Below are 27,136 nucleotides of genomic sequence, written 5' to 3'. Positions count from 1 at the left end.
AAGCACATTGGATCAAATTAGGAACACTCCAAAACCCAATTTGGACACTTTCACACTTTTCGCACCGAGATTTCTAAAAAGAACTCTCACTTGAGTTTGGTTAAAAACTTTTGAGCACTGAGATTAAAAACTCTTAAGCATTGAGATACGACAATTAGCTCTATATTGCATCCCTCTTAATAGTGCGGCATACATATACTCAAATTTAAATGTAAAACTCATTTGAACCAATTTGAACCTTTGAATACCTTTAAGTACCGCTTCTTTCTTTCAAACCTTGAGGATTGCCAACTGTCATATAATATTCATTCCATCTCTTCTTGATTCTTCAAATAATTGATGCGAATCATTCATAGCTTCTCATGGCCTCACACGGTCTATTGGCGCAAAGCCTTCACTCGTTCTTCACCACCACCTTGGTCCTTCAGCGCTAAGCTATTTGCTTGCCCTTCACCACGGATGGTCTATCGCAGTCGAGTCTTGCTTGCACTTCACCGTATTACCATAGAAAACCATTTTGTATTCGATATATTTAAGTAATTCTCTTTATCAAATATGGAGTCTACTCTTGTTCTTCACTCTTGGCATATATGATTTCAATTCAACATATGCCTTCTTATGGATCCTAACCTCAACTCACTCTCAAGTACAAAACTCATAAGTTAGTTCATAAAATCTAATTGACAACTTTTGTACTTTAAATTACTTAATCTCCACACGTAACTTATTAGCCTTCATACATATTGTCAATCTTCATATAGAATCTAACCTTACTAATTCTTAAGCACATGACGCACGGGTTACTCCATAAAACTCAATTGATAATGTCATACCTTTAGTTACTTGATCTCCGCAAATAACTTAGTCTTCAAGTTTATTGTCAATCTTATTGAGCTTTTCCTTCTCCTTATGAGCATCACTAAGATCTCAATGACAATGATGCATTTCTTTTGTTCTCATGGTATTTCTCAGGAAATCCATGATTCATCACTTATGCATCTCCTATGAAATAACCTAATAACAATTCTTAACATAATTGTTAGTCCATAAGTATTGTCATCACTTACCCAAGCATCACTTAGAACTCATTCATATTGATGCATTTTCAATCGTCCCATTCACCTAAAGCTCATGTATATCTCTCAATTCATTACCAGTGGAACAACCTACTAACAAACTCAACACTATTGTTAGTTCATAGGTATTATCATTAATTACCAAAACCACGCATAAGAGTAGATGCACTTTCAAGTCTTACCAATTTAATTGTAAGGAATAAAAGATGCAAACCGATAATAAACCAAATTAAGATATATAATAGTTTGAAGCTAGCTAATCCAAGAATCCAGCATTTAATGCAACCACTCAGCTGTCGCCACCTCATCAGGAACATGGGCGTCAGTTGAGCCAAAATTTGGCAAGGGATTGTTTAGTTCTCGCCTCCAAGAAGCCAAGCCAAAATTTAGCTACGTCTAGGAAATTTGGCTTCCATTTGGTTCAAAGCTAAATTTGGCTGCGTCTCGAAAAATTTGGCCGGCTAAATTTTTTCTATAGCAAAGTTAGATAAGATTTTAGTGTCCAAAATGGCCGTCCCAATTTTTGACCGGCTAAAATTTTAGCTTAGCCTCAAACCAAACACTACTTGGCATGACTTCCTGCATGTGAGAACCAAACAACCCCTAATGTCTAGGCCACCCCTAATTTTTGCAACAATCCAAATGCTAGCTAAATTCCTTTGGTATTACCAAACTTTGGTAAGGCTCACAAAGGCATCAATCCAAACAGCCCCTTAACCATAGATGGTCTATAACCATTCTCTCAATGTCATTAGGAAACATCAAGTCTTCCAAATACATGGTTCAAATCATTGCTGAAATCACTAGACAAGTTTGGCAAGATCAGTTCTGAGCTTGGTTCGATTAAGGCAAGCAAAAGGTATCCCCTTGAAGGGGATCTGAATCATTCCCTCCACCGATGCCCACAGTCGGGGCTGCAGCACATGAAGAATAGGGTCATCCCCTCCTCCCCTCTTGCGGTGGCCTACAAATTATAAAAAAAAATGACATTGGGTTCAGAACTGTTGCCAGGTTCACCACAGGTCAAGTTGTATCGCAGATGTTGTGTAACTCAAAACATTCAAGCTTGACCAGTGAATTTATGTCCAATTTGAGATGTAAAGAAGTACCTATCTGTTAACTTTCTCATGGTCAATTAGCCAGCACTACTTGCACAAAAGAGGACCATTCATCTAGCATAAAAGAAATACGGATTAAGGCTATAGTTCTCTTTGGATCTGATTGCAGACTTGTCACATGAGACATGACAATGTTAGGGATATATAAGCAAGCCTCAGCATAAGGTGAAAATGACAAGATCATGAATGGACATCCATAAGCAACATTAACAAGGTGCAATATTTCACCATTGTCCATATGAAAGCATGCTGTGATATTTCAAGTGAACATATAGGAGTGGAGCAAAACAAACATGCTATCATACATATAGCGCATCACATGCAGGCCATTACAATGAGGCAAGGCAAAACAAATGAAACCAAACCTAGAAGAAAACAACCTCTCCGTGACCACAGATGATCCTTTAAACTTTTTTCCTTGGGAGAGAAGAGTAGCTTGTGAATGGAGCTACGACAACATACTCAATTCGAAGAGTAGCAAGCATAGCATCGCAGAGGAGATGGGATTGGGGGTTGGTGGAATCGAGGGGAGAAAGAGATGGATACCGCCCGCAATGCAATAGGAATAGGAATAGCAAGCGACGAAGGAAGGAAGGAAGGAAGGAAAAATACCTGGTCTGGTGCTCGCAGTTGCGGCATGCGAAGAGGAGGGTGCGCCTGTCCCTCTCCTCCTTAGGGTACAAGATGTTGTTGCTGCAACCAAGGAGATCAAGAAGAGCAATTCAATTCTTTGATTCCATTGAGAACGACAACGAGAAAGAAGAAAGGAATGTCAGAGCCCTACCACTCATGGCAAAACTTCATGGCACTCATGGCTGCGGCGGCGGAGCCCTTCTCCTTCCTCCCTCCCTCTTGCCGTCGTCCAAGAGAGGTCCTTGGGAAGTCAAAGTTGGGCCTTACCAGCCTGTGGATCGCTTCTTTCTTTGAGCTCCATCGGTCCAGTCCGATGCTCACGGCTCACCTCTGCCTGCAATAGGTGCTGACTCATCTGTTCATGCTTTGTGCCTGCTGGAGTAATGTGCTGATGTTCTTCCTCCCCACAAGAATCAAAGTTACTGGAACCATGATTGATTTGCACTGTCTGTTTCACGCAAGAGAAACTCTCGTCGAATTGTGTATATAACTGTTAATATGAACTCTCGTATACAAAAGACGGGAGGATGATGTATACAAAAGACAGGGTGATCACAAGACATATATTCTCTACAATTAGCATTATCAGCCAACCACACGGGCGAAGAAGCCACAAAGGCATCAAATTCTATGCAGTTAGCACCAAGACCACAGCTCAAGCCATCGCTAGAGCAAATGACAGAGCCTTTCAAGCCACAAGCTGTCATTGACAACAGAGGGCATATCAAGCATCTCGAGCCAACTCTCTAGCATCCTGCATAGACATATCAGAGCCAACAACAGTAGGCCACCGGGCATATGTATCAAAAACAACAACAGAGCATAATGCACTCCTTGACATCAAAGTAAACGGGGCAGCATATATGAATTAGGAAACCGCCCACGTAACCGATTACAATGAACATTATAAACCAAGAACAAGCAACCCTGATGACCCTCCAGAGTGGCAGTGATATTAGTAACAAATGCCACCATGAACCTGATGAGTATGACAAAGACATGGCCTGCCCAACCGGCGGCAGCAGAATGGGCGGAACGGGAACCAAATCCGAACCAAGAGCATAGCGGCACAATGGCCGGACAGCACAAAGACACACCAGCATGCCTGCGCGGTGACGGGAGGAAGAGGAACATGGGCCAAAACTGCATTGCCATGCCAGATTCGATCGCTGCAAATTACTAGTGGTAGTAATAGAGCACAGTGCCAAGACTGCATTTGATTTGATAATCAAGTTGCGTACTGTATAAACAAAGAAAGGAACAGTAATACAGGTCAGGTAAAGCAGAAGCATCGATTCCATCACCTGCCCTCCTTCCTTCAAAGACATGCCATTCTCGGGTGCCTGATAGCAGTAGCTCACCTGCTCTGCTAGTAGGGATCACATTGATAGGAGTAGAAAAACAAACAAACAGGTAAGGCACTCCTATTTTGGAGACAAGGTAGAAAAGAAGGCCAGGGATGTGTCCCCTTGCACTGCTAAGCTTGCTCTTTCCATCCTTCTTTGCCACCTCCCTCCCTCCCTCCCTCCTATAATGGAGTACGTACCATCACAGTAACACCACTGTCCACTGCTGCTCTTCTTGTTTGGCCATGGACACAGCTCGGGATGTTGTTGCCACGGACATGGATGACACCGCCACAGACTCCGGCGGAGCCTATGGAGTACCTGTCCAAGTCATGGAGGTATCCAAAGCTCTCCGCCACGGGACCAACAAACTGAGCTTTGAGACGGCCATACCGGACCGAAGACGGATATTGCTGCCCCCGTCGCACCAAACCATCACAAGCATGTAAGCAGCAACGCCTCCCTTGTCTTCAACATTCCATCTCACCTCTTGTACTTAATTTGCTGCCGCCATCAAATCATCGCGCAGCCAGATGCAACAAGAGCCCCGGCAACACCGCTCAATCGCTAAATGGTTCCAGCAAAAGGAGACAGCTAGCTCGGTGCACGTCATGGTGTCCATGCCCCGAGTGGTGGCAGCGGTTGCTGCCGTCTCTGCAGACTGCAGCCACGACCACCACTGGAGGCGACCACAGCTCCAAGATGGCCGAAGCCATGGCGTCAGCCGCCGAGCTGCTAGCTTCACACTGCGCTGAGATAGCACAGCTCGCAGGGGCAGGTCATGAGTGGGTGGCCTTCGCCGTCCGATCTGCGGTTGATGTCACCAGCCCTGGCCCTGGTGATCTCAGCAATACTGCATTCACAGTGCTGAATCCATTCCATATGCTGTTTACCTAAATTTCTAAACTGTATGCATGGGCTCTGGATTCTGAGAGGAGCTGCAACACTGAAGCAGAGGGTTAGTTGAGCGCAATGCCAGTGTCCTTCCTTATGACAAGGCTCCGTCCTGGACTCCTGATATCTGGTGCCAGGAGGGGGAGCTGCTAAAACGCACCTTCAAGTGAAGCAAAGAAGAAACATCCAACGTCGCCACGTCGGGGCAAGGCAATGGATGCTGCGTGAGTAAAGACGGCCTTGTGGTCGGGGACGAAGACGTCGACGCTGTGGATGTTGCCGCCGCATCCTCCTGCCCATTCAATTTCATTTTTTTTAACACCACCTCCCCACTATGCGGCCTTCTTTGGAGGTCAGGGTACCGGACGACTCGTCTCATCGAGTCTTACCACTGGGCTCCATACCTATCCATATTTAATTTCATTTTAAAAGGAAAGGAAAGAAACAACATTGATCACGATGAGGGTAGGGAAGAGGGAAGACACACCAGAGGAGGTTGCCAGCGACCGCCTGCCCTAGCCAAGAACAGAACAACATCTCCTCTCCTCCTCCCTCCCTCGAGCTCGGGAGGAGAGGATCGAAAGCATCTTGTCATGTTTACACTAACACCGTAGCACAAGTGGAGTTGGACGCGATACCGCTTGGCCTTTGTTTTGCACACATCACATACAAAGGATGACCCCGCCCTTCCTTGGAGGCGCCGTCGCCGGCCAGGTACCTAGTGGGCGCTGCGATCATGATGGCCGGCATGGTGCTCCCGCTCGCCTACATCATCTTCCGCAGCAAGCGGTCACCATCGGCACCTGCTGGGCCCTCTTCCTCCTCCAAGCAGACGTAGGTGCGCTCTGCCTGCCTCTCTTCCTCCTCTATCATAACTTACCATGAGATGATGTGAGATGAGATGGCCATTGGCTTTGTAATCGGCGATCCACTCCTGCTGCAGGAACAAGGACAAGGGGCTCATCTCATCTCATCAAATGATCCATCGGAGCTGGAGCCACATACAACACGGTACATGCTCATATAGTGAAGTAGATTGGAGTACCAAAAACAAATAATCCATCCAACATGGTTTGGTACATGTTCATATAATGAAGGAATTCTCAAGCCTGATTAACTAAATACACAAGTGTTTAGGGTCCCAGATGAACCCGCATGACCACATCCAAAATACTAGACACAATTTTACCACAGCCTTATCAGGAGACAACGATGGACTACAAAAAGGAAATTTTCAAAAAAGGGAAACCTCAAGAGAACCTAGTAGTATACTTATTCCGAGAGACCTCACAACAGCCGGTCAGCCAGCAAATTCCCAGATGATAGAATACACCACCGCATCAGTCTTCCAACTCAAGACACAGAGGAAGAGCCACTTATCTCGATTGTGTAGGCGAGCAGAGCAGGCCAGAAGCATCTGCCCCAACAACCGAGAGCTCGCATATGGTACACAGCTCACCTTGAACCGAGGGCACGAACCGAGATCCACAGTACGGGCAGGAAACATCCTTCTGCCCCCGGTATATCGGAACAAAGGTTGCTCCACACACCACAAACGGATTCCTGAAGTCATAGTTCAACTGACAGCCATCCTTCCTTTCCCCACAGGCCTGCACAACTTGCCTAGCCTTCTTCGCTTGGGCCTCATTGGGGCTCTTCTCCAGAAGCATCCGGGCAAAATTTGCTGCAGTAGCATAGTTTCCGCCCTTGAAGCAAAGGCCCATAGCGCTAGTGAGGACAAGGCGCATGTGAACCTTCTGCAGCTTGCAGTTAGTGAAGTACGCAGCCAACTCCTGTTGCCGGGTGGCGTCATCTTTCAGCTCCTTCCTTTTGACTTCCATCCTAAGACCAAGGACATACTCTCTCACAATCTCAATCAGCTCCTTTACTTCATCAACTTCTCTTCGCGAGTCCACAATAAGGAGCGGGATGATGTGTAGGATGTTCAGGAACTGCCTCAGTGCTTCAGGGAATTTACCCTCGGTTGTGGCTTTATATGCAGCCTTAAGCTTGCCATCCATTTGCGAGAAGGTAAAGACAAGTGCAGGTGGGCCCCTCACATTAGGACTAGCAGATTCAGTCCAGCCTTTCTCAATAGCTACAGATACAACCGGAGCACTTGCAAATGCACGCAAAAAGGTATGACTGCCCATGTGTGCATCAAGAAACAAAGGCTTCAGAGGAGTAAAATTCTTGACACCCAACTGGCGGCTAAGCAATCGCATTGCAGTGTCAAAGTTGCCAGCTGCAGCATGCTCCCCAGCGAGGGATGACTTCTGCGTCCAAATTTGGCTGACAGGCATGCCTGGAGTGGGAGCCACAAACAAAGAGGAACGGGCCGGACCAGCAGCCTTTGGCGTCTCTGTCTCAGGTGGCAATTCCAGATCTTCAAGGTCCCAGCCACCTTCCTCTTCGTTTGCCTCATCTTCCTCATTGTGGTCAACAATATCTCCATTTTCCATCACATTATTTACGTCAACAATGTCTAGTTCTTCATCACCCCAGTCACCACCAGCATCTTCACAGTATTCATCCTGATCTGCCCTCCCAGTAGCATCTAGTCCAGCATCAAAGATACCACGCATCACCTTCAATAAAGGCCAGTCGCCACAAGATGTAAGAGGAGCAGGAGGAATCAGCAGTGAGCTAGCTTTCCCTTCAGGTAGAGAAGGGGCATTCTCCCCCAACTCAGCAACAAGCCTCTCAGCAATTTCAATGAGGCCATGAGTGGCAGCAGTTACATATGCAAGAGGTAGCTGCCCTGCATTCTCCAAGATCTCAACTCGCTTCCGTACATCCCCGAGATACAGTGCATTATGGAACTGGCCCATCAAATTGTTATTCTGCCCAGCAATCTTACACATAAAGCCCACCTTGTCCAAGTAACCAGTTATAAGATAGAGAAAAGCAAGCCTGTCGAAATTCTTTGTCCGCTGGTATGCATATTCAACGATACCAACGTTTCCCTGCCTCAAAGCCTCAATTCCCAACCTGTACCAGTGATCCTTGTCATCAAGTTCCTTCGCAGAAGCAACAGCAATCTGGATGTTTCCACTCTCAAGAGCCAGATTAAATCTGGTCTTCTCATCTTTCACAAAGTGGAGAGCAACTTCTGGAAACCCCTTCTGTTGTAAATAAGAAATCACAGCCTGCCCACACAGCTGCGAGTTCTTAATCATACTCATGACATGGTCATAGCGTTTCCGGAAAAGGGCGAGCTTGAAAATGTATTCAGAAGCATCGACTGTTATCAACTTGTTCTTTCCATCACGATCTAAGCAGAAGATGCTGTTCCCGATAACTCTGGTAATGTAAATTGGGACATAAAGTGTTCTGATGATGCCACTGTCTCCATTAGGAAGGCAATACTTGATATGGTTCAAAGTGGTGTATATGAATACACCATTTTCATCCCATGCACCACTCTTTACACGTATGGTTTCATGAAGCGTGCAGCGATGGACCAGCTTCTTGTTTGCAATGACTATGGCGTGCTTGCTAAGCAGTGCAATAGACTCCATATCACTGGACCAAACTACATACTTGACAGTAGGTGCTTGGAGTTCGCCAAGAACAAGCCTCTGCTGCAGATCAAAGATCGCCACCCTGTCTTCAGCTTTGCACAATATGTTGCCTGTCCCAGCATAATAAATTGCATCTGTTGCAAGAGGAAGAGGGGTTTTCTTCACAATCTCATTTTTAAGGTTCTTAACCAAAACATTGTTGCTGCTCTTCTCCAGCACTGCAAATCGATTGCGGGCTATGAAAACTGCAGAACCACCAGCTCCCTTCCTTGCCTCCTGCAAATAATCAGACCTGCCAGCAGAGTCCTTGGGAACGATGTATAGCTCATATGAGCCCCCATCCACATCGGAGCAGATCAAGATTGCATTCTCAGTTGGACTGTATGATAATGTTGTTGGTGACTGATTCAAGCTGACTGTTCCAGGCCTTCTAATGGGAGCAACCTGGACCTCCTTCTGTGTGGAGTATTCATAGTACCGGAGGAATCGGTCCTTCACATAGAACACTGTATCACCACTGACGCTGAAAGCTGGGCGCTCCCTCTCCAACTTAAACACAATCATGCCACTGTCATGACCAGCTGCAAGAAGATTCATCTCAGGGTGAGCGGCAAGAATCCAGAAGCGGTCATGCTCACGCCTGAATGTCTGGATGGCAGTTCTCTTTGTGGCATCCCAAATGCGAATGCTTTTGTCTTCTGAGTTGGATACGATGATGTCCTGCTTCGCGTGGAACATTACGCAAGACACATTGTTCATGTGGCCTCTCAAAGTATCAACCTCCCATGCCTTGGTGTCTGTCCATAAACAGCTAATTTCAGGAAACAGAAAGATAAAACATGCACATCTCTATTTAATAGGGTTAAGTAAAATATGAATACCAACATATGTGTCACTATATGAAATTGACAGTGTATTCATGTGAAAAAGAAAAGGTATAGATCTCAGAAGGGAATTGCAGCAGCATTACCGTTCATTCTCCACAGCTTGACTTGACGGTCATCAGCCCCAGAAACAATAAGTGGTAAGGTGGGATGAAATGAGGCCCAGTTGACCCCGCGGTCATGACCCTCCAAGACATACTTGACCACCGCATCGACGCCTCCAAAGAGGTCAGTGTTCATCTGAGTGAGACGCATAATGTCATCTGCTGGCGAGACTGATTTCTTCTTTAGTGCCCCAATATCCCATACCCGAACAGTCTGATCCAGAGACGCTGACACGACAAGGTCCTCCTTGGGATGGAAGGAAGCACACATGACATAGTGATTATGCCCTGTCAGCACGGCGACACAGGTGCGTGACTGCCAGTTCCAGATACGGATTGTCTGGTCGTCACTGGCACTGACGATCCACGGATACTCGTCATGGAACTGCACGGTGCGAATGTAGTCGAGGTGGCCATGGAGTGTGAAGAGGCAGCGGTGAGTCTTGTAGTTCCACACCTTAATCTTGTAGTCATCACCTGCAACACATTAAAGAGGTGCAAAACCTTGTAGGAAATTAGAGAAATAAACACAAGAAACATGCGCACTCATAGGCAGCCAAATGTTAACACTTGGAGGAGGGCATATTCAGATGAGTTTCTTTCAGTGGCATCCTGACATTAATTAATTCAAGGATTAACTAAACTTTGAGAGGACGTTTGTAGAGCTTGAGAAGGATTATTTTGCTATAAATTGGTGAGCACAGACGTGCATAGGAGCTACATAGGCTCCTTTAGCAGTACTTGTGTGAATCAGGAGGATCATGACTAGAGGGGCACTTTCGGGGTGAAATAATGTGTCTAGTACAACAACTACTGGAGGGAGAGAGCTAAGAACCTCCGGAGACGAAGAGCGGCTGCGTTGCGTGGAAGTGGACGCCGCGGACGGGCCCGTCGTGCTCGTCGAAGCGGTCGAGGAGGGTACCCATGCGGTAGTCCCACATCTGGATGACGCCGCTGTGGAGGCTGGCGAGGATCCATGGGCGCCGCGGGTGGAAGGCGAGCCCCTTCACCCGGTTGCTCTTGGTCTCGAACTTGGTCAGCATCTCCCTCCTTGTAACCGGAGGAGGAGGCGGAGGCGATCGAGAAGATTGAGCGGAGGGAGGGAGAGGTAGGTGGTGGCGGGCGGCAGATCTGCCTCGCCTTGAGAGTTGAGACAGGAGAGATCTCGGAGGGAGGGGAGGGGAGGGGAGGGGAAGGGAGTCAGGGGACGACTCCTCTTCTTCTCGTTTCCCGATCCGCCGTTGGATCTGCGGCGTTCGTTGCCTTTCTTGCCTTGCCTTACCATCACTATTTCTTTTTCCTTTTCTTTTATACACTACATACTAGTAAGTATATAATTGGGGAAAAAAAGAAGAAGAGAGAATGACATTTTTATCAAGGCCCAAGGCTTCGGCGTCTAAATTCGCGTCTCAACTTAGGCAACTTCAAGATCTATGCAGAATTTGAAATTAAAAGTGACCAGCTTTAAGTAAAGCTTTACCAAACGGACTTTCAACCAAACACCACCGATTTGGTTTGGTCAGCCTCACTGCCGAAACGGCTTCATTGTCAGATCAAACTTGTATCGCGTTTTTCCCTACACAATGAAACCAACCACAAGAGAACAACGCACTAACATACATACGTGCATGCTTTCATACTCCACAAGATGATCTCTTCCTTAAAAAATAGCTGTTCGTTGCAGGTTGGGTTGTGCCATCGCAAATAGAGGGTTGCGCTCTCAACTACCAGAAACTACAACATCAGGCGCAACATCCATACTATGATGATTCGCTCCACCGCCCAATGGCTTCTCCCACCCTAATCTTATCGCCAGCCCTGATGCAGAAATTGAAGTCGGAAGACATGGTGCCGTCTTCCCTTGCCTTCCACACGGGGGCCTCAAACACCAGGACAACGGTTGATCCCATCTTAAATCCTGCTATCTGCAAATGGTTGGGACACGCACATATATCAGAAGTGCTCTTCGACTTCAAGTACCAGCCATTTGCATCCGGTCAAGCTGCTATTTAGAGACAAGAGCCAAAGAAAGCATACCTCTTCCCCCTTTTTGACAATCACGCCGGTGCCTTCAGGTTCATATATACGTTCCTCAGGAGACTGGGAGCGAAGCATCCTTGACCCTGGTCTATTTGTCCTCAGCTCTGGTTCAATAGATAGCTGCAAGATACCATTTATTAAAACTTTAGAAATTCATTTAGCATTTTCAGAAATACATTAAGCAACATCCACGGACCATGGATGAAAATTGGACAGCAATAAAGTGAAAACTGTGAAAGTTCATTCATTTTGAGCGTTATCAATGCTTTCAACTTAAGGTCCCATTTGACAAATCTAAAAAAATTCAGCCCTCAAAACAATGTCAATATCAATCCTAAACTAATACAAATAAATGCATCACCACCGCCCCCAAGGAAAATCTCACCTTTTGACCCCCTACGTTTAGTTCTACCTGCAGGTTTAAAATTCCAACTGCAATCTATCCAATCACCAATGAGCCAGTGGATTATAGTAGCTGAACCCCACACCGGAATTGAGCCATATAATACTAATTCCACATGAAGCAAGCAGCAGATCAGTAACAAATTCAGCTCAACATAGCTTCCAGAAAACAAAGTTGCTTGCCACCGATCTCCTATCGATGAAACTCATACTGTATCATACTTAGAATTTATTTTAGCCCGTAATGCCTCAATATATACAAAATTCCCGCTGACAAGCATTTAATTTCAGCGAGTGTCATAACACATGAATAATCATAAGCATAAAAAACATGTATGCACTGTCCACAGGTAAGCATGAGAGAGGGAAATAGTACTTTGATAGAACCAACATTAGTAGCACCAACTGCTGCAATTGCAACAAAGCCTTCTTTCCATCGACCTTCAAGTACCACCTATCATTAAGAGGCAACAGATTCAGAAAGGAAGTGACATCGAAAGCCAAATTTTATTTCCGACTCAAGTTGTCTCCATTCCTTAAATAAAGCTAAAACAGTCAAGAAAGTGAAATTACCCTTTCATTCTCGACATACAGGTTTCTGATGGTCCGCACAGCACGTTCATTCTGGGGGAAGAGATGACCTACAAACATAGTAGTAGTACATTCATATCAGTCCTACATAAAGTTACCACAGAGTTCAGTAGGTACCCAAAAAAATGGAGAAGAAACCTGAGAAATGCCGACGTTTTAAAATATTCCAATCAACAGGAGAGTGAACTCGATGATAATCACCAGGGTGTAAATAAATGACACAATAAAAGATGCCTTTCTTTGGGCTGGCAAGGAGAGGTCAAAGTCAGTACCAGCAAATTGTTGAAACATGAGAATATTCATAAAAGATATGCTGAGAGGCATTAAACAGCAATTGCAGCTAGAACAGAAACAGAGCTACAAAGAAGAGCAAATCCATGATAGAAGAAGGGAAAAATGCTGGTTCCAAATGAAATTTCTCAACTCATCACATTGTAGGAAGTGAATTTTATCATGACTGCAGAAGATAAATTCTTTACTAATACCACAGTTTAGAGCAGCCTGCTAGTATTAGATGCAATTAGATATTGCTGTTCAAAACACTCAGATGTAAAGGGCGATCCAATAAGCACAGAACATGAAGGCTCTTTTAGAACTTTCTTTCAACACCTGACTTAACTCGATTGTATAGATTTTTCCCTTCGACATTGTTCTTTTTTGTCTGACTCATTCAGCTTTGTACAGTTTTTATATATAATCAAATACCGCAGTAGGGGCTTCCCCTACTGTTTTCCCCTAAAAAAAGCAAGCACAGAACCAATGCATGTAGTAAAGCTAATTTCAAGTGAAATGTCATATTTGAGTACAGTTGCATGATGGTATCATACATTAATCGCATATGAACTTGGATGCATAAATCATTCTATACCAGAAAATGAACAGAGACATAAAGTGCATCATTCTTGAAACACTAAAACTACAGCAGGAGTATGCATAGTAGTTACAACACAAGGCTAAAGCTATCACAAGGCTTGTGAAAGCCTTGAAACTGAATGATTTATATGATGCCTACATTGCTTACACTAACTTATGCAGTTATCTAAGATTTGGTAATTCTAAATCTTTTATAAGTATAAATACCTCAACAGTGTTTGATCCTGTAGTTTAGGTGAAGCAACTGATACTCGCCACCATGATTTTGTATTTGAATTCTTGGGCATATTTTGCTCTATGTGCTCCCTAGAAAAATCTTCCTCTGTGGCATCATGAAGGGATGAACTCGTACCAAGAAGAGAAGAAACAGAATAAGAAAAGCCTTTCACTTGCTCAATCAAGGTTCCTGGACCTCGTAGCTCTCCAAGCCGCAAAACTTTACCATCCACAGGACTCACCTAACAGTACAATTGAACACACCTATCAGATGAGTATTGAACTATCACCACATCAGACTAGTGGTTACAGAATAAATATCTTGTTACCAGTTACCAGACAGTTTGGATCTGGGTCAATAGGCCTTGATCCTTCTTTGAGACAGCGGGTGAAGAATGCTTGTAAAGAAGGATATTCTTCTAGAGGAAGAGCAGCTTCTTGCAAATCTACAATATTCAGGAGTCAACAATTCATTTCAAGGTATCGCCAATTTTTTTTCAAAGTGATGACAACTATCAAGTTTTCACAGGTACAGAGAAGAAGAAAAATGATATATGCTATGCTACTAAGCACTGTTTACTTTCAAGCATGGACCTTTATGGACCAGTAAGTTTTTACAAAAAAACATAATTTGTAGAGCAGTAGGCATTTACAAAAAAACATAATTTGTAGAGCAGTAGGCATTTACATTGTTACATGTACACGTAGGCATTTACATTGTTACATGTACACTGTTGTGCTCATTGGAACACACTAACAATGCATTATCTATCAAACTCTATCTATCAATAGTTCAGTATACAAGCACACATATAGATGCTTTAAAGCGCAAGCCAACTGGAGACTGATATAGATATTTGCCAGGTGAACTGTAACATAAGAAAGCATCATAAAAGTAGAAGACATACCAGAGTGAAATGCTCTAGCCCATGCTTTATAGATGGTGGGACGCATGAAAACTGGGACTTCCTACAAGAAATAAAATTATCTGCATTAATCAGCCGCAGCAGCAGCAGCAACAGAGCCTTTTGTCCCAAGCAAGTTGGGGTAGGCTAAGATTATTTAGATTTAACAGGAAAGGAATACAATAGCTTCTAAGGGTAGAAGAATACAAACCACTTCCATCAAGGATCCCCAGAAACGCGACATAGAACGCAGTGGTAGAAGCCTCAAAAACGAAGCCTGTATGGAAAATGACACCATTCTGCAGTCAGGACTCAGAAGGCAATTTACAGGAATGACAGGTCGTTGTGCTGACTACAGTACCTTAAAATCTGGCGAAAACTCTGGCTCAATTCCTTTCTCCTTCCTTTCAACAACCTTGCATGAAATGAAGGATGAAGAATGCATTACTCAAATGAGAACAAGATGCCTGCATAACACTCCTTTCTAGTTTCTAAAATAGACGAATCCAAGAAAATGTGTTTGTTCGTTGTCAACAAAATATTGAGAAACAACGGAAGTGTGTACTCTGCCTGTAGAGTAGTCCATCTGATGGTACTATTTGTTTAGCAGTTGTAGTGCACCAGTTAACTATGGCCAGAGCATTGTGATTCAAATTTCAATGTAAAGTGTAGAATGCATGGCTTACTTTCTTGTCATCATACATACGCCTAGCATGAAGAGCACCAAGCATGACAAGAACTGCTGCTGTTGCACCAGGTAGAAGAAAATTGCCTGGAAAATAAAACATGAAGATCCTTGTCTAAAGGACAAGCGTGCGTATACATAATAAAAGTAAGGGTTATGTATGTTGCTGCACATCACTCAAGGATTACATAGGCAAGTAGTCAACATGGAATTAAGTCTAGTCCCCCTCTAGAAAAGCATACGATGAGCATTAGCATTAATGAGCAAGAGTTAGGAACATGTTTTCCAGTTTTATCATGCAATGCGATAGCAGTAAATTAGTAGTAAGAAGACAAAGTAAGTTGGGAGCGTGAGTTGATGCTCCTGCTTATTTGGCAGCAAAGCAAACAGGAACAAGCCCGACAGATCTGTCTATTCGACCGAGCATACAACCTGCCCGGCCCGCAGGCAGCTAGAAACGCAACCCGCGACGCTAATAGTGGCTCCACAACCCAGCCGCAGCGAAGGTTAAATGATTGGAATTGCAAACTCAAAATTTGAGAGGTGAAGCAGCAGCTGAGCTGTTGATGGATACCATATATAGCAAAAAAGAAGAAGAAGAAAACGAGCCACAAAGAGAGTGAGATTGAGACCTTGGCCGGCGCCAGAGTGGCCGGATTTGGCGTGGAGGCGGCGAGAGAGGTGGTGGCGGCCTGAGGCGAGGAGGGGCCATGGGGGACGAACCCTAAACCTCATCGCTCCCTCCCGAAATCTAGCGGCGGCGCCGCCGATTGATTGCTTGGATGGGTTGGTTGTCTACTCTTGCCGCTTGTCACTTTTGTTGCAGTGGAGGGGAAGCTGTTTTATTTTCTCAACTTGGATACACATTATTTTTGGAGTTCTAAGAAATACTACGGTTTTATAAAATACTTTGATTTTGAAAAACTGTGGACTGAGGTGTTTGGTTAAAAAAATCTTCTACTTTTGAAAACTCCACCCGAGACCTCTTTTTTTCTTTTCTAAACCGACCTACGACATCCTACACGGCTAAGAGTCTAAGCAGCAGCTTAATGCTGCATTTTGATCGATCACTCAACACCAATTCGAATTTGATGATGCAAGGGCTTAGACGGTCGTGGTAAAGACAGCTGCACAGATTGTTTGGTTGCATCTCGCAAAAAGAAAGAAAAAAAAAAGATTGTTTGATTGCAATTGTACCATAGATAGATGATACAAGGGATTTTGCTGGATTTCCTTCTGCATTTGATTAGATTTCATATCCCTCTGACTCTGAACCTACCTGTAGTATCTCCTTATGCTTTCGATGCCTACAATGAATGAACAACAACGAGAAGAAGCTCATGCCAAAGGAAAGGAACTTACAATCAAATCAAAGGACACGCGGCGAAATTAACGTCAGCTCTCCTCTACAATACGCAACCAGGGAAGGGAAACATATCAATATATCATGCTTGCTCTGTAGAAATCTAATGATTGTACCCAGGCAGGCAGGCAGGCCAGGTACCTAGCTCTTCGATTAAACCATGCACGGCTTTGTTCGAAGTGAGGTACTCAAGTATACATTTAAAAGAAAGGAAAAGAAAAAACTGGATTAACTCCTGTGTTCTGATGATGGCCTAATGGAATGTTCGTTCGGTCCTCACATAAGAAAATCAAAACGGACTTGATAGAACCAATGTTCATTCGAATCGATTTTATGCCTCAGGCTATCCTAGCATCCAAGTACGTAATATTCTGATTGTAGTAGACCTATAGAGGAATGACCTCCACATCTTCGTGCTCACTCTTTGGCGCTTCATGCTCAGTATTGGCTGCTCCATTCTCTGGGGCAGCAGGAGCACGATTCTCTTCCATGCTCATCTCTTGCACTGGAGGCGGATTCACTGCGGTCATTGGCACGGCACTGTTCTCTGCAAGCCGACCCCTCCTCTCGCGATGCTCCTGACAATTTGCACACCAATGCAAGCAGCAGTGGACCATGCAAGGGTCACAGGGAGAGTTCTGGTACAAACAAAAAAAACAAAACAAATGTTTAGTATATGCTACTAGAGACGATCCAATTCACAGGTCTTATAAGTGCAGAAAACTAGACATCCAAGTACCAAAAGATGATTCACAAAGCAGGCATGCTAGTGCAAGTGTGCAACATGGGAGTTTCGGAATAACCACACCCACTCAAGAAAATCCCATCACTTTTGGAGTTACAAACACCTAACCCAAATAAGGACAGACAAAATGGTACAGCAACAAATTACACACACATAGGGAATTCTTTTTTTAATGATAGATCAAAGGTTGAAGTGGGTCAGAAATCCACAATGGGCGCATAGATTTAAGCAGATCAACAAGACAAGCAGCTTTCAGGAATAATACCAATCGAATTTTTCAAGACAGCAAGCTAACATTTACAGGCAATTATTTTCAATGATCATAAAGCTCTCCACTGAGCAAATAAACTGATAAACTCCCATAGGTTTGACTGTAATAAGTTGAGCAAGAAATACATCTCTCAAATGCAATTAAAAGGACTCATATGACATGAGAATGATCAAAGCAAAAACATATCAGATAAAACTATTTTGATATGTTTTCTGAACAGTGACTGAACTGAATATTGATGTGTATCACATAACAAAGAAAGCAGTGAAGAGATATCACATTTGTACCTTGAGATGGTATTTCCTCTGAAGTTCTTGACGAAAAATGCCAGTATAGGTAGCACATAACCACCAACTGAATACCAAACCTTCTCCAATCAGAAATGATGTCCTTGGATCGACACCATGAAATATTGCTGTGAGAATTGCCAGCGTGATCCCTCCTTCAACAAAGACAGCATGGCAAACGCAAGGTGTTGTCCAAGGGATATCCTCTCTAAGGGCCTCAACGTTGCGCCCAAACAGCACGCAAGGACAAAACAATCCGGTTCGGCCTGACATGGCGATTAAAAAAGACAATTTGACAGTTAGATATTGTTTCACCAGCTACCATTCTTTAAAAAAAGCATTCTAGATATAGCACTGAAAATGGACATTAACGAGAAATGAATCACAAAGCCACAAATGGTATGTTAATCTCCGACCGCTTAATCATCCAAATTGGAGCAAATCATTTAGCACGATGGGTATGAAAGTCCTAGAAAGCATAACTGTGGTAATGCATCTCATACAAACATAGTACATATCCTCTCTGGCCTAAAAGCCTATGAGACTGAGTCTATGGCCAGTAATATGCAAGGCATGGGCCCAGAAGGTCAACTCCAAGAAGTCAAGCAAATGAGTATTTTGTTAATTTCAGTATTGCATACCAATGTAGCTCGGACTTTGAATCATATGCGATATCCAAGAAACAACATAAAAAGATGTGTAGTGGTGGACAGAGACGCTTCTATGCTTAGAACAAGACAGAAACCACAGTACCATCACCGCTCTGAGCCTGTGAGCAACAATTTCAGCCAGAGACATCATTGGCAATTTGGCATATAACACTTTTATAACGATTTATCACAAACTAGCACCCTTCTGTGCAGTCTCTGCACGTTGGCAAAGCATGAAATAGGATTTCAATGACCGTATTGACCAAAAAAAAAAAAATATCCCCATTAAACAGTAGAAGTAACAGAATTTCCTAGTATTTCTTTGCATTAGGGACACAACAAATAAACATATTCTCGTTCAGCTTTGTACCCTTCGTCCTAGGGTGGCATTCATTTCACTAGGATCGTAAAGATTTATAGTAGGCATCCAAGATTTCTACCCTTGGTACCACGGAGGCAACCGTACATCCAATCCATCACCGAAGCCTTCCAAATCTCCACATGACAGGACAGGCAACACATGGTGATGATGCAAATTTGCTGTTCTGTGATGGTGCTAGGCCTCCCTCAAATGTGGCACCCACCCAACCAGATCAAGGGCAGGCCAGCACGAAGCGATGTGATCCACCCTACACTAGAGCCGTGGAGTAATAAAATCCAGGGAGGGAACCGACTAGTGTGGACCAACGAATTAAATAATAATAGATGAAACGATGGATGAGGAGGAAGAGAAATTATTACAGGTTTCGGGGTCGTCGGTGCATCCGAAGATGCCGGTGGTCCAGGGCTCGTCGGCGGGCGGCTCGTAGCTCTCGGGCAGGACCTGGCCGCACTCGCTGCACCTCCGGCCTGCAAGCTGCGCACCAGCAGGGGAGGGGTCAGATTCATACCCAGATCGAAGCAAGCAAGCGCGTGCGGAAACACAGGGGAGAAGAAGGGGACCTGCGGGACGTGGACTGGCTGGTTGAGCTCTCCGGGGCGGATGTCCTCGGCGGGAAGGGGGGCGTCCTGGTCCTTGGTGAGCTTGACGTACCGAGATGGGTGGCTGCTCGTCGCATCGTCCGCCATCGCCGCTGATCTCTGCTCTGCTCTGGTGGTGGCCAAGGAGACGAAGAATGATCTGCAAGGTCAGCCTCAGCCAGATCTAGAAGGCCTTGTTGCGGTCGGTCGGTCGGTGCTTGGCAGCTTGGGTTGGGTCAGGCTGCACCCAAATTTTCCGTACTGTTTGGTCCCGGTGGTGGTACATGTATTGAGATGAAGCGGATACGTATTTATGTATGTGTTTGGTTCGATAATTCATATCAACTTATTTAGAATAGAGTGATATAAATTCTAGAAATATTCTATCTACATGCTGAGTCATCCATACAGAATAATTGACTGAACCTCGTGCATGCTCTGTCAGCTTCAGGAATTACATGTTCTTAGTGAGAACTAAGAATAATTAGCTATGTATTAGTTATAATTAGATGCTATTAGTCATAATTAAGTATTAATATAGGTAATTAGCAATAAATAGTGATATATTAAGTTACAATTAATTGTATTTAGTAAAGATTAGTACTAATTAGAATAATTTGTTGATATTAAAATTATAACATTCTTATATTATAAAAAAATTGAGATATAAATAGATATATGGCTTATATTTTTAGCAACTAAACATATTTATATGTGTATCCCATATATCAATGGCTAAAATACAAAAATAGACAACATATGTTAGCGTATTTACGAAAATAGACAACATATCGACGTATTTGCAAATCTAGCACCTGTATTCGGCATCTTAAAATCCAAAAACTCAATTTCGGTACTTCAAACTCCGAAAATACGTCGACTGATTTCAGTAACTGAGGTACTGAATACGACACTGTTCACCGTATTCGACACCTCAAATACCAAAAATACTCTGTATTCGGTAACTGAGGTGCCGAAAGCCGTATTCGGCACCTCACTTGCCGAATACAGTTCTGTCGTGCGCGCTCCAGAGAAAGCTAGCAAGCTACGGTAGAAGGAAGAAAGTAGTCTAAAAATTTATGTTTTTTATTTAACTCACGATTTTATTTGGAGTACAAAAATAGTCTAAAAATTCTAAACGTTTTTATGAGCAAAATAGAGGTCACTAGCAATCCGTTTTAATTGGTTTGATCCAAAAAACAAGAGCCAATATTTAATTAAAATTCTCCAAATAAACCAACTTTTATAAATTCTAGCAATTTTTAATGCCTCAAATAAATTCTCAAAAATCTAGAAAAAATCACTAATATTCTTCTAATGTGATGTACTAATTTATAAAAATATTTTCAATCCTGGTGAAAAAATAAGTTCTCTTGTAATGATCCATTTATATACATTTTTATCATTTCATGTGATATTCTCTTTTTAATTCAATTTGAATAAAAATAAACGCATACATTCTCTTCTAATTCATTTCATGTGACATTCTCTTTTTAATTCATTTCATTTCATGTACTAATATTTTATTATTTCAAGCTCACCCAGCACATTTGACGATGAGATGTGCTAATATCCTCTCTGTTTCACATCCTCATTTATATGCATTCTTATCATTTCATATGATATTCTCTTTTTAATTCAATTTGAATAAAAATAAACGCATACATTCTCTTTTAATTCATTTCATGTGATATTCTCTTTTATCATTTCAAGCTCATCCAGCACATTTGACAATGAGATGTGCTAATATTATTCTCATGTGATGCAGTCAACATGAACATATTGAGATTGTTTTTTCATGCACATTTGTTGTCTGCACTAAGGAAGCAAAATGTGCCCAACCAAACCTTATCACTCCACGGTAGATTGAAACACCTTCGCAAGTGCGCAACATACTCTTGTCTTGTCATGTTTTTCATCTCCTCAGCCGTGTATCTTCACACCACTCCAGCCATGACAACAAGAGCGGTCATCCTCCACAAAAGAGAATATCACATGAAATGAATTAAAAGAAAATGTATGCGTTTATTTTTATTCAAATTGAATTAAAAAGAGAATATCATATGAAATGATAAGAATGCATATAAATGGATCATTACAAATGAACTCATTTTTTTACCAAATAACATAGGGTTGGAAACATTTTTATAAATTAGTACATCACATTAGAAGAATATTAGTAATTTTTTTTAGATTTTTGAGAATTTATTTGAGGCATTAAAAATTGCTAGAATTTATAAAAGTTAGTTTATTTGGAGAATTTTAATTAAATATTGGCTTATGTTTTTTATCAAACCAATTAAAACGGATTGCTAGTGACCTCTATTTTGCTCATGAAAACGTTTAAAATTTTTAGACTATTTTTTACTCCCAAATAAAATCGTGAGTTAAATAAAAAATATGAATTTTTAGACTACTTTCTTCCTTCTACTGTAGCTTGATAGCTTTCTCTGGAGCGCGCACGGCAGAGCCGTATTCGGCAAGTGAGGTGCCGAATACGATTTTCAGCACCTTGCCTAATACAGAGCATTTTACGGTATTTGAGGTGTTGAATACGGTGAACAGTGTCGTATTCGGCACCTCAGTTGCTGAAATCAGTGGGCCCGATGTATTTTCAGAGTTTGAAGTACCGAAATTGAGTTTTCGGATTTTAAGGTGCCGAATACAGGTGCTAGATTTGTAAATACACCGATATGTTGTCTATTTTCGCAAATACGCTGACGTATGTTATCTATTTTTGCATTTTAGCCATATATCAATACATGTACCATTCCATACATCGATTTCAATGGATACGGGACACCCTCGGCTATTGAAACGTACAACCAAACACTAAGGCACCATATGCTCCATGCATTACAAATTGACACAGTCCAATGTCCCTATAGGGAATCATTCAAATAATATTCTAATTAATCATCAGAAAAATCATTATTCATAATCATCACCTTAAGTATTAACCAGAATATCATCCGGTAGTCCCGGTATGTGTTTTGTGCCTAAGGATCGGAACACATGCATTCTAACATGTACATCACGACATAGCTTAATAAAGAGCACTCAAACATTTATATTACAAGTATTAAACATGCAACTGATTTTAACAATTTACAACAAAAGCGAGCTAACAAGAGACAAAACCCCTCAACTCCTAACCACAAAAGAACTACGCAGCGGAAAGATAAACTTATGAACAACAAAAGAGAACGACGCTACATGCTCTTAGGCACCGTCTCAACACTTCACCTTCAGAGTAAGATGCACTACTCTTGCCCGCCACCCTGATCAGTAGGCACGAAGTAGCCAAAAACAGCATCTTCTCCAGCAACAGGAGTACATAAAAGCGTAGGCATGAGTACGAAGGTACTCGCAAGACTTAAACCATATAGAGCACATATACATAGCTTGACTCCAAGAATTATGCATTGATCATTAGCAAAGATGCACCATAGGTTAAGTAAAACATATGCACTAAGCATCCTAGACATATATGTGAGCGACTGAAACTTTATCAAAACATATGAGAATCATCCTGCAATTAACAACTGAACAAAAGTAACTGAAAACGACATGTAAATCAATAAGTAATAAGTACCAACATCACCATCTCCCGCATACTGAATCATAAAACATACTCGAAACTCTACGACCGATGCAGATGGACATAAGCATGCTCATGACCGAGAGCGCGACCGTTCGAACTATTTATACACCTTGCAGGGGATACTCCTGAACCCACACGATATGAGGATCATTCGGCTTGTGCCACCGGCCAAGTGCACATAAGGGGGGTACTCGTGACAACCTTTCCCAACCAGCTCCAACCATTTGGATCATGCATCGCTCGGTTTGGCGGTACTAGAACTACTCCCAGAGTAAACCAGTACTGCTACAAGCCCACCCGCTCACACCGTCGATGTTCAAGCCCAAAAAACCACATCTGCGAAGGTATTTAGCTCGTCTTACCATTAGATCAATATGTGGTGAGTAAGGTAAGTGCTAAAGCCAACAACACCGATGATCGGTGCTTAACTAGCGCAAAGCGGTCTACAGTGTTCGATTTTTCTCTACCGATCTACCCAGGGGAACTCCACATCCGGACAGGATAAAACACCATCCTAGAACCACCCACACCTCGTCTCATACTCACCACTCATACAACCATCTCAACCTCAACAAGTGTATATAATCATAAGAATGCCCTATACTCGCGAACAATGGAATGCGCCATCATTCGACTTCTACCGAATGACCTAAGCATGGCTAAGAATATAAGTAGAACTCATACCTAAACATTGACAACATCTCAAGGCTACAAGTAATGTAAATACATAAGTATTCAAGGTAGAAGAATGCAATCGGCATAGGTTCTACCCATTGGTACCCAATATTGACTCACTAAACATGCATACATACATAAGCATATTTTATCAATTTTAAGCCTATCCAATTACACAAGAGGGATCAATATGCTTAGTTGCTTGTCTGGATGCACTGGCTCAAACAGTGGGGCACCTCGGGATCACCCTCGGCCTCCAAAATCGACAAATTGGTGATCTCTAAAAAGGATCAACGCGTGCAATGCAATGAGTATGAAAGAAGTACAAAAAGGTATACCACATAGCTTAATAACATGGTAGAAGTATAAGATATGTGAATAAATGCAATACTAAACGATCTAAATGAAATCTGGAAATTAACAGCCATCCGGAGTACCCGGAATGGTTCGGAGTATTTGGGCTCGGACCCTCCAGGTGGCCCTCCAGAAGAGGTACTCGGTTGCTGCTATTTATTTGACTGGCCTGGAGTATCTGAGTGAATCCGAAATATCCGAGTTCCGGAGTATCCAAGCCATCCTCCGGTGAAGGCTCTCGGTTAGCCATTATTCTAACTTGACCCGGAACCTCTGGGTTGATCCAGACTATCCAGAATATACCAAACACTCCGAGTGAGGTTCCGAACGAAGTTTTCGGCTACATGATCACATAACTACCCGGAGTCTCCAGGTTTGTCCGGATTATCCGAGTGATACAGACTTGGGTTCTTCACGATTTTTTTCCACTCAGGTGATTTGACTCATTTTACAAATCTGTGCTACACAAACGTGATACCATATCCAAAAGGTTCTAAACCAATCTCTCACTCTAAACCCTAACTAATTTTGAACACAATTCAACAGACAAATTATGCTGAACCCGGAGTATCCGGGTGAGTCCGGAGTATCTGAGCCAGCCCAGAAAAGTTGTTCTCGAGTGGATTTTTGGTTGATTCGAGTTACGATCCTTTGAAGTCTAAAGGAAACATGTTAGGGATAGTCTAAGGGTACTAGAACTTGCTCAACAACCACCAACACAACTCTATAGCTCAAATTCGACTAAAACTCTATTTTTGCTCCAAAAAGCTCAAGAACGCCAAGAACTTCAAGAACTACTTGATTCTTCCACGAAAACGAAAATAGATTGGATAGATGAGTAGCTCATGAGCTAGAGAATGCAATGGTACCACATGCATACCTTGAATTCTCCATTTGAGCTTAGATTTTGAAAGAAAAGAGAGAGTGCTTGAGTGGGAGAGTGAGGGAGGGAGGGGGCAGTAGTTATGTGCTGCACTTGGTGGGGACGTGGGGAGTGAGGAGAGGAGAGAGAGAAGGTAGGTGGGGTTGCCCCATTTGGTGGGTGGGATGGTGGGGTCATATGTGGGGCCCACATGTTAGGAAAAATAGGTATTTTCAATGCAATTTCTATTCCTTTCTACCATAATTTTATTTCTCTTATCCAAATAATTTTTAACGAAGTGCATTAGCGCTTCGAATTACCATTACACAAATTTAAGCATAATGTTTAAGAAGCATATTTTTTGCTTAAATACGTGATTAAGAATTTGGGACGTGACAGTCCCCCCTAAACTACAAAATCAGATACTGACACCCTCAGCTATTGAAACTGTGCAAATAACCCCCTTGCCCTAATTCCAAGGTGGTTTTGCTCTTAGTGGCGCTGATGTTGCAGTCATTTCAACACATCATGAAGAAGTTGATGGGTCCACAAGTTAGTGGTAACTTTCTGTTTATATTTCCTTTCCTTCCCCCATCTTCTTCCTGCTTTATTTGCAATGTTAGCTTGGCTCGATGATGGCTTGAGGGGGTGGGACGACGGTGTACGACGGTAGAGAGAACTAGGTGGACAACGCGGGGGTTCTCTGGAGGATGAGAGGTGAAATGGAGGCAACAATGTCTTTATATGCGACATGATGGTGCTCCATGAAGAAAGCCATCGGCGTGGCGCTCATTGAGGGTAACGAAATTGCTCAACGAAGCTTTCCTGGAGTTGGGGAAGGTGACTTATCGGACGGCGTTTTGGAGATGGATTGAAGAGGTGGAGTACAGTATAGGATGGTGTAGCCATGCAGGGAAAGCTCGTGTGGCCTCGGGTGCGCATTTTATAGCCCGGGGGATATCTTTACACGCATGAAATCGACCGCCTAAGATCACAATTGGATTTTGAAAAGAGATGGAGTCACCGTGTGCTCTCTTCCTCCTCTTTTCTTTCTCATCCACGTCCGTTTTTCAGACCGCTACCATTAGTTCATTTTGTTTGTTGCAATGCTCTAGAGTGTTTGGTTTTTGAATCGGGTAGCTTAATCCGGATTGGTTAATCTAAGGGATGGAGATGGAGAGTTGGTGCACCCTGCTCACTTCATGCATTCAGAGGAGGGAGGGGAGGGGAGGGGGTTGGAAGAAAACAGAGGTAGAAGAAAGCCTTAGACCATGACACATGGTCCTACCGTATTTTTTATGTGTTTTAATTGTTAATTTTGCTTATCGGATTTTCACATGAGAAGAAAATGATGATGTGGCCGCTCATGTGTCAAAACTGCTGTCACATTAGCAATACTCAGAGCAAAACACCCTTCGAATAGTCATAAAGGGTAATTTGCACAGTTAATTGACGATGTCCTATATCTGGTTTTGTAGTTCAGAAAGAAAAGACTTCCACGGTAGTTCAAGGGGTTAAATGAACTTTTGCCTTACGTATACTTAGATTATTTCACCATTAATAAGATGCCTTAATATTTGTGCTACCATTGATTCCATCACGCGTACTATCGATCAAGTGGAGCCTCACCTACCTCTACCTTATTGAGTTATCGTCATCGGTCCTGGAGAATCGAAAAGAAACAGCAAGCAAATGCGCGCGTGGGGGTGGTCACCCAATTTTCTTTTTCCCTTTTCCCTTGCGTTTTCGTGGGGGTGGTCACCCATTTTCATTTGCTTTTTCTTTCCCGAGGCCCAAATAAAGTAGCTCATGCACCCATCTAAGTTCAGTAAGTGATCATATGTTACAACGAAAACACAAATATTTGATATGATATCAAACATAAACTCAAGTTACAGATATAATGCGTTATGAGAGCGTCACCATAGATACATCAAAAGTTATACCGTAGTTTAATTTCATAGAATCCAAAAAGAGAGGAGATGATTATATGTTAATTTCTCTCCTAATTTATTTATTTATTTTTTATTAGTAAAACAGATCCTATATCTGTAACCGGTAACGAGACAAAAAG

The 27,136-nt window shown here is 42.9% G+C and overlaps 3 protein-coding genes across 3 annotated transcripts; all 3 read right to left on the bottom strand.

Annotated features, from left to right (window-relative positions):
• Positions 1 to 6,109: 6,109 nt before the first annotated feature.
• Positions 6,110 to 10,767, bottom strand: LOC133911334 (coatomer subunit alpha-3-like). Its single transcript, XM_062353534.1, has 3 exons — positions 10,415 to 10,767; positions 9,562 to 10,056; positions 6,110 to 9,388 (listed from the first exon to the last, which is right to left on the bottom strand). The coding sequence occupies exons 1-3, from the start codon at positions 10,620 to 10,622 to the stop codon at positions 6,444 to 6,446; spliced, it is 3,648 nt and encodes a 1,215-aa protein (XP_062209518.1). The 5' UTR covers positions 10,623 to 10,767; the 3' UTR covers positions 6,110 to 6,443.
• A 321-nt stretch (positions 10,768 to 11,088) lies between these two features.
• On the bottom strand, positions 11,089 to 16,177 carry LOC133911332 (phosphatidylserine decarboxylase proenzyme 1, mitochondrial). Its single transcript, XM_062353532.1, has 12 exons — positions 15,924 to 16,177; positions 15,293 to 15,378; positions 14,968 to 15,021; positions 14,818 to 14,883; positions 14,610 to 14,670; positions 14,038 to 14,147; positions 13,693 to 13,943; positions 12,751 to 12,857; positions 12,595 to 12,662; positions 12,398 to 12,475; positions 11,617 to 11,739; positions 11,089 to 11,504 (listed from the first exon to the last, which is right to left on the bottom strand). The coding sequence occupies exons 1-12, from the start codon at positions 16,024 to 16,026 to the stop codon at positions 11,340 to 11,342; spliced, it is 1,272 nt and encodes a 423-aa protein (XP_062209516.1). The 5' UTR covers positions 16,027 to 16,177; the 3' UTR covers positions 11,089 to 11,339.
• A 571-nt stretch (positions 16,178 to 16,748) lies between these two features.
• Positions 16,749 to 19,812, bottom strand: LOC133911333 (cell number regulator 6). The gene is made up of 4 exons (XM_062353533.1): positions 19,550 to 19,812; positions 19,349 to 19,463; positions 17,958 to 18,223; positions 16,749 to 17,292 (listed from the first exon to the last, which is right to left on the bottom strand). Exons 1-4 carry the CDS (start codon positions 19,673 to 19,675, stop codon positions 17,041 to 17,043), a joined length of 759 nt encoding a protein of 252 aa, XP_062209517.1. The 5' UTR covers positions 19,676 to 19,812; the 3' UTR covers positions 16,749 to 17,040.
• Positions 19,813 to 27,136: the final 7,324 nt, after the last annotated feature.

Source organism: Phragmites australis, chromosome 3, assembly GCF_958298935.1.
Source record: "Phragmites australis chromosome 3, lpPhrAust1.1, whole genome shotgun sequence".
NCBI classification, from domain to species: Eukaryota; Viridiplantae; Streptophyta; class Magnoliopsida; order Poales; family Poaceae; genus Phragmites; species Phragmites australis.
This window is presented reverse-complemented; position numbering and strand designations above follow the sequence as displayed.